Here is a 7,454-nt window from a genome sequence, read left to right as displayed (position 1 = left end):
CCCCCCCCCCCCCCCCCCCCGCCCACTCCCTGGTTCCTCACCTTCCAGACTCCGTTCTGATGAGATTTCCTTTTATTAGTCTTCACAATTGATGAGTTTATACTGGTAAGCATCCCCCTATTTCTGTAAATGGCTTTTAGTCAGTCATTCACACTGCCTAGAGAAGCTGGAAAGGGATAAAGTGGACTTTTACATATTTATTTTTAAAATTGTTTGTTGAAATATAACAAACATGCAGAGAGTCTGTGAATAAATTTTAAAAGTGAACACATCTATGCACAAATCATCAAAATGTCCACAAAGGGTACATGCCCATGCAATCACTACTCAGTTTTTTTATTTTTTGTTTTTATTTATTTTTTACTTTTTAATTTTTTTGCTACCCAGGTTTTTAAAAAAGAAAATTACCAGGAACCCGGAAGCCTCTTTCATGGTTCTCCTGGTCACTACAACCCCTCATCCTCCAAGAAAAACCTTATTATGAATTATTTAAACATCTGACAGGGTTCAGAATACAGCTGCCCTAAAATATGGCACCTTAGCATATTGAATATGTTAAGTTGAAGGAATTTGAGAAATGGCAGGTTCAGGAAGGACTCTTACCTTCCCCTGAAGCAGGCCGTAAGATGCTCATGTGATAGATGTCCCTTCTATACCCAAAGGAAAGAAGCATCCTTATCTCTGAAGGTGGAGGGACACAGAGAGGAATCCAAATGAAAGGAATTGCTAAATTTCCCTCAGTTTACTACACTTAAACTCATATCCCATTGTCCTATCACATTTTCCCACTACTTTCTACTCTTCATCAAACCTAGCATAAAAATATCTAGGTTAACAACTTTGTGTTTTCGTTTCCTTATAAAGGGTCCGGTGCCAAGTAAAACTTAAATACATTTGCATGTTTTCTCTTGTTAATCTGCCTTTTGTTACAGAACCCCAACCAAGAACCTAGAAGGGTAGAAGGGAAGATTTTTTCACCCTCTCCTGCACATCATAGGAGAGTTTTCCTGGTTTTTGAACTTTGCGTAAATAGCATTCAACCCCTCCTTTGGGACTGATGCAAGAGAAAAACCTGAACGATGCAAGAGAACAGCGCCACCTAATGTATGATGGCAATGACTGCAGTGGGGCAAGGGACCATCTTTTCAGTAAAGCTGGATCCATTCTCATACTACACATAAAAATCAAAATCATTCTAGAACGAATGCAGAAATAAATGTGAGAGGTAAAACAAAAAATATAGAGAAAAATGTGACTTCATATCTTGGAATAGGCAGATATTTCTTAAATAGGAGGCAAAGGAAAGAAAGATTTGATAAACTGGAATGCATTAAAATTAAGAACGGCTCAAAAAAAAAAAAATTAAAAACTGCTCATCAAAAGACATGATTGGGTGAACATAAAAAAGAATCATTGGGGTGCCTGGGTGGCTCAGTCGGTTTAGTGTCTGACTCTGGATCTTAGCTCAGGTCTTGATCTCAGGGTTGTGAGTTCAAGCCCCACATTGGGCTCCACACGGAACCTACTTAAAAAAAAAAAAAAGACATCATTGATAGTGAAAAAGCAACCCATGAAGTGGAAGAAAAACATAGATCTACAAAATAATTGGTATGTAGACTATGTAAAGAACTTTTACAAATTGACAAGAAAAAGCCAACTCAATTTAAAAATAGGCAAAAAAAAATCTGGACACATCACAAAACAGGATATCCGAATGGCCAATAAATGTAGGAAAAGATTCTTGACTTTGTTAGGGAAGTGCTAAGTAGGTTGCCGCAATGAGATACCGCTACTCCCTCAACAGAATGGGTATAAGAAGACTGAAAATACTAAGCGTTAGTGAGGATATGGAAGAAGTAGAACTCACGTTGCTGATGGGAGGGCAATTTGGTCTAGTCATATTGGAAAACTAGTGGAATCTACTACAGCTGTACAAATGCATATCCTATAACCTAGAAATTCCACTTCTCAACAAAAGACAGGTGCAAAAATATTCACAGCAGCATTGTTATTAGTAGCCCAAATTTGGAAACTATACAAGTGCCCATTAACAGAAGAATGAATAAATTGTAACATATTCACACACCACTCATGAACAGAGTGTCACTATATGTAACATTCTGGATGACTATCACAAACATAATGAGTTGGGTAAAAAAGCCAGACATAAATGAGGACATAGTGTATTTCCCTGATACACAAAGTACAAAACAAGCAATGTGTACTGTTAGATATCAGACGGTGATTACCCAGGGACCCAGGGGGCTGGGAGACCTTGACTGCTAGGGAAACAGAGGGCTTCCTGGATGCTGATAGAGTTCTAGTTCTTGATCTGGATGGATGCTGATAACGTGGGTGTGACCAGTTTGTGAAAACTCATCCAGTTATATGTATACTATAGTTCACTAAAAAATTTTAACTAACTCCACTCCCAGCCCCTAAGCTCCACAATTTCCTCATCTCAGAAAATGACAACTCTTTTTTTTAAAAAAAGGTTTTATTTATTTATTTGACAGAGAGAGAGACAGCGAGAGAGGGAACACAAGCAAGGGGAGTGGGAGAGGGAGAAGCAGGCTTCCCACTGAGCAGGGAGCCCGATGCGGGGGCTCGATCCCAGGACCCTGGGACCATGACCTGAGCCGAAGGCAGACGCTTAACAACTGAGCCACCCAGGCGCCCGAAAATGGCAACTCTTAAACAATTCAAGTCAAAAAACTTTTGAGTCCTTCTTGACTCCTTTCTTTCTCTCACACCCCAAACCTCAGCAAATATTGATGGTCTACTTAAAATATATATCCAGAATCAGCCCAGTTCTCACCATCTACACTACTATCTTTTTGGTTCAAGCCTCCTTCAACTCTACCAGATTGTAATATCTCCTGTCTGGTCTGCCGGTGGATAAGAAGCCCTTATCCATACTGAACCCAACCATCAGAGCAATCCTTTGAAAGCTTAAATTGGATGATATCAGTCCTCTGCTCAAATCTCTCCCATGGGGTGCCTGGGTGGCTCGGTTGAGTGTCTACCTTCAGCTCAGGTCATGACCTTGGGGTCCTGGGATCGAGCCCCATGTTGGGTTCCTCGCTCAGTGGAGAGTCTGCTTCTTCCTCTCCTTCTCCTTTGGGTTTTCTGGCAGCAAAGGTGAAGTTGAATATTGTCATTCTCCTGTTTGAACCATGGACGTAAATAACTGGTTTTCTCTCAGATGCCTTACCTGTCTTCAATTAATTTTTTCTTTTTTTTTTTGAGCAGGGGTTCTCAGTGAAGAATGATCGGATGTCATAGCTGAGTTTGGGTGGGGTGCTACTGGCATCTAGTGGTGGAAGCTAGGATGCAGCTAAACACGCCCCAATGTTCAGGCCACTCCCGTATCACTGCCCGTCTCTCCTTGGAGAACCAGGGCTTTACATGCTGGGCAACCGTGTCAGAAAACCTATACTTCTTCTGAGATGCAGAAAACAAACAGGATCTGAGGACTTTGAAGTGCATCTTGACTTTCCTTGGAGTTACTGATCATTATCTATGTGTTTGTTAACTTGCATTTGAAACACAGCAGCTCAAACTTGTAGGATTTTTTTTTTAATTTTATTTATTTATTTGACAGAGAGAGAGACACAGTGAGAGAGGGAGCATAAGCAGGGGGAGTGGGGGAGGGAGAAGCAGGCTTCCGGAGGAGCAGGGAGCCCGATGTGGGGCTGGATCCCAGGACGCTGGGATCATGACCTGAGCCGAAGGCAGATGCTTAATGACTGAGCCACCCAGGCGCCCCAAACTTGTAGGATTTTTATATGGAGGTTGTCGAATTTCAGTTATAAAAATTCAGAAGCAAGGGCCTGAGAACTAGAAAAGGGCAGGAAGCGAACTTTTTCTATAATGGGCCATATAGTAAATATTTTAGGCTTTGTGGGTCTAAAGAAAATCTCACTTCCCCCTGTGCATCTCTCCTTTAACCTCACACAACATTTAAAACTATTTCTGATACCTCTGGCCTCCAAATGTGCTTCTGTGTGTTCCCTCACACTAAATGATTCTCACATTTTCTGGCTACCAGCTGGGTGTCCTGCAATTCAACTTAGTTCTGATACTATCTACCTGGATATAGTGTCAGATCCCACAGGTTAAGGGTTCAGTCCCACAAGACTGCCCCTGTCCCACTTCAGAAACCAATTGCAAGTCCAGATTGTCTCCTATGCTTCTGACTGACTGGCTATAAATCAGAGGGGTTCCCTTGGCCCTCTCCTCAGCTTCAATGAATTTTCTAGAGCAGCTCACAGAATTCAGGAAAACAGGTTACTTACTAGATTACTGCCCCCCCCCCCCTTTTTAAACAAAGGATAAGAATGAACAGCTAGATGAAGAGGTATGTAGGGCCAGGTCCAGAAGGGTCCTGAGCACAGGAGCTGCTGTCCCTGGGGAGTCTGGGCTGCTCCACCCTCCTGGAACATGGATGTGTTCTTGTTCACCAACCCCGAAGCTCTCTGAACCCTGTCTTTTTAGTTTTTTTTTAATGGGGGTTTCATTACATAGGTTGGATTGATTGAATCATTGGTCATTGGTGATTGGTTCAACCTCCAACACCTGGAGGATGGGGGGGTTGGGGCGGGGCTAAAAGTTCCCATTTTCTAATCACTGCTTGGTCTCTCTGGCAACTAGCCCTGAAGCTATCTAGGAGTTCCTGAGCCAAGAGTTGTCTCATTAGCATACCAAGGTATGGTAGGATACTCTTATCACTCAGGAGATTCCAAGGAGTTCTGTGCCAGGAGCTGGGGACAAAGACCAAATATTTTTCCACAGAGACAAAAGCCAGCCTTCCATCTACAAAAATATTCTCCCCATGCCACTCTCAGAGAGCACACAGAACACACCCCAGAAAGTAAGTTCTGCTTAAAAACACTGCTCCCTCCATAGAGCCTGCTTAGTACAGAAATTTAGCTTCAAACCTAAGATAGCATTGATTTAATAATCAAGTGTAATATTACTCTGCCCATTTTATAGATGTTGAAGTGAACTCAGAGTTAAGTTAGTTAATGAATGACAGGTACTAAAACACAGGACAGTAGGACTTAATACAAAAGCTATTTGACTTGAAAGCCATGATTAACCACTTTCTTAGACTTGAATTAGGGAGGAGTCAGGATTTCTAGCATACCCAGTATTTCATTCCCTTTCAGTCATTGCAGAAGCCTATACCCAAGGCAGACGACAGAATCCTGAAAAGGAAGATGTTCCAGAGATGAGTTTCCTCAAGGCTCACTTCATGTCCCTGTTCCTCAGGCTGTAGATGAAGGGGTTCATCATGGGAGTGACCACCGTGTACATCACTGAGGCTACTGCTCTCCTCCTGGAGGAAAGGGAAGCTGAAGAACTAAGGTAGACTCCAACATAAGTCCCATAGAATAAGAAAACAACGGACAGGTGAGACCCACAGGTGGAAAAGGCTTTGAACTTTCCACCAGTTGATGGAATTCTCAGGATGAAGAAGACAATTCGAATGTAAGAGAAAATTCTCCTTGAGAGTGGACCAACCCCCAGTCACTAAATACACCAGAATGTTATTGATAAGAGTATCAGAACAGGCAAGTTTGAGGATCTGAGCAAGCTCACAGAAGAAGTGGGAGATTTTCAAGTCTGTGCAGAAGGACGGTTGCAACCCCATCAGACTGGAACAGGGCGTTCTAATGAGCAAGGAGAGAAGAAGCAGCAGGCCACAGAGGCGGGGGTTCATGATGACCACGTAATACAGAGGATGGCAGATGGCCACATAGTGGTCATAAGCCATCACCCTTAGCAGGAAATTGTCCATACATAGAAAAACCATGAAAAAATATACCTGAGCAAGGCAGCCCGCACAGGTGATGGCTTTGCTCTCTGTCTGGATGTTCACCAGCATCTTGGGGACTATAGTGGTGCTGAAACAGATGTCTACAAGGGACAGGTTGAAGAGGAAGAAGTACATGGGGGTGTGGAGGTGGGAGTCAGACCCGACTGCCAGGATGATGAGCAGGTTCCCCAGCATGGTGACCAGGTACATGGTCAGGAACAGCCCAAAGAGAAGAGGCAGCCATTCTGGATCCTCCGAGAGACCCAGGAGGATGAATTCTGATACTGCTGTTTGGTTTTCGGATTCCATGTTGTTGATGTGTCTGCTGAGTTAGAGACATGAGTTAGTTACAGTGAAACAGACACACAGACATCCCTTGTTGGAAAGAAGTCTTTTATCTATTGCTTTAAAATCTTGTAATATTTACACAATTCTTCCCATCAGATTCCTTTACTCCAAGTAAATTTTGAGTGACTTCTATGTATCACCCATTTTTCTAATGCTAAAATTAAGAATGAAAACAAGTGCTGTTTTTATTTATTTATTTATTTATTTATTTATTTATTTATTTATAGGAACTATCATGCCTACATGCCATTTAAAATCTAGGGTTAAATTCTAGTAGTTTCTTCAAACTATTAAACTTTGTTAGATGACTTTACTTTCTCAGAAAATTTTAATTGTGTAATTAACTCTGTACTGGGTCTGCTCATAATTGCAAATCTCAGGTAATCCTGGAAATTATAATCTGACATTCTCTACTGCCTCCGTGTGAGAAATAACACTATTAACCCATTTCTTGAAATATTCTGTATCTTACAATTACATCAAATCATTCTATTAGGACCTGTGTTTCAAAGGAATTGCTTTTGCTGGACTTGTGATTTGTCATTTGTCATCAGCCTACAGTGAATGAGAGACATTCTAAGAAAAGGTTGAATGAGTCTCTCTCTTGTGTCTGTTGAAGAAATGTCACATCCAGAGGGAAAATTCTTGTCTGTTCCTTAAAACAAGAACAGCTAATGCTTTTTATGAACAACTGGTTATTTTCTCTAATAATCACATTTCTTTCTTTTCCCTTTTCTCCCTCTGTCTCTTCCTTCCTTCCTCTCTCTCTTCCTCTCTCTTTTTCTTTCTCTTTCTTTCTTTCTTTCTTTTTTTTTTTTAAAGATTTTATTTATTTATTTGAGAGAGAGAATGAGACAGAGAGAGAGAACATGAGAGGGGGGAGGATCAGAGGGAGAAGCAGACTCCCTGCTGAGCAAGGAGTCCGATGCTGGACTCGATCCCGAGACTCCAGGATCATGACCTGAGCCGAAGGCAGTCGCTTAACCAACTGAGCCACCCAGGCGCCCCTCTTTCTTTCTTTCTTTCTCTCTTTCTTTCTTTCTTTCTTCTTTTCTTTCTTTCTTTCTTTCTTTCTTTCTTTCTTTCTTTCTTTCTTTCTTTTCTTTCTTTCTTTCTCTCTTTCCTTCTCTCTTTCTTTCTTTCTCTCTTTCTCTCTTTCTTCCTTCCTTCCTTCCTTCCTTTCTTCCTTTTTCTTTCTTCCTTTCTTTCTTTCTTTCTTTCTTTCTTTCTTTCTTTCTTTTCTTTCTTTCTTTCTTTCTTTCTTTCTTTCTTTCTTTCTTTCTTT

At 41.4% G+C, this 7,454-nt stretch overlaps 1 protein-coding gene across 1 annotated transcript; it reads right to left on the bottom strand.

The window, feature by feature from the left end:
* Positions 1-5,250: 5,250 nt before the first annotated feature.
* LOC116626551 (olfactory receptor 7C2-like) lies at positions 5,251-6,031 on the bottom strand. The gene is made up of 2 exons (XM_032395938.1): positions 5,686-6,031; positions 5,251-5,417 (listed from the first exon to the last, which is right to left on the bottom strand). Exons 1-2 carry the CDS (start codon positions 6,029-6,031, stop codon positions 5,251-5,253), a joined length of 513 nt encoding a protein of 170 aa, XP_032251829.1.
* Between the last annotated feature and the right edge of the window lie 1,423 nt (positions 6,032-7,454).

The sequence above is a fragment of the Phoca vitulina genome, unplaced genomic scaffold (genome assembly GCF_004348235.1).
Source record: "Phoca vitulina isolate PV1807 unplaced genomic scaffold, GSC_HSeal_1.0 scaffold89, whole genome shotgun sequence".
NCBI lineage: Eukaryota > Metazoa > Chordata > Mammalia > Carnivora > Phocidae > Phoca > Phoca vitulina.
This window is presented reverse-complemented; position numbering and strand designations above follow the sequence as displayed.

Coding starts and splice junctions, on each gene's coding strand:
- LOC116626551 (XM_032395938.1), bottom strand. CDS start 6,031: ATGTACCTGGTCACCATGCTGGGGAACCTGCTCATCATCCTGGCAGTC. Junction 5,418..5,685: donor CCTGCTGCTTCTTCTCTCCT/TGCTCATTAGAA, acceptor CCTGTGGGTCTC/ACCTGTCCGTTGTTTTCTTA.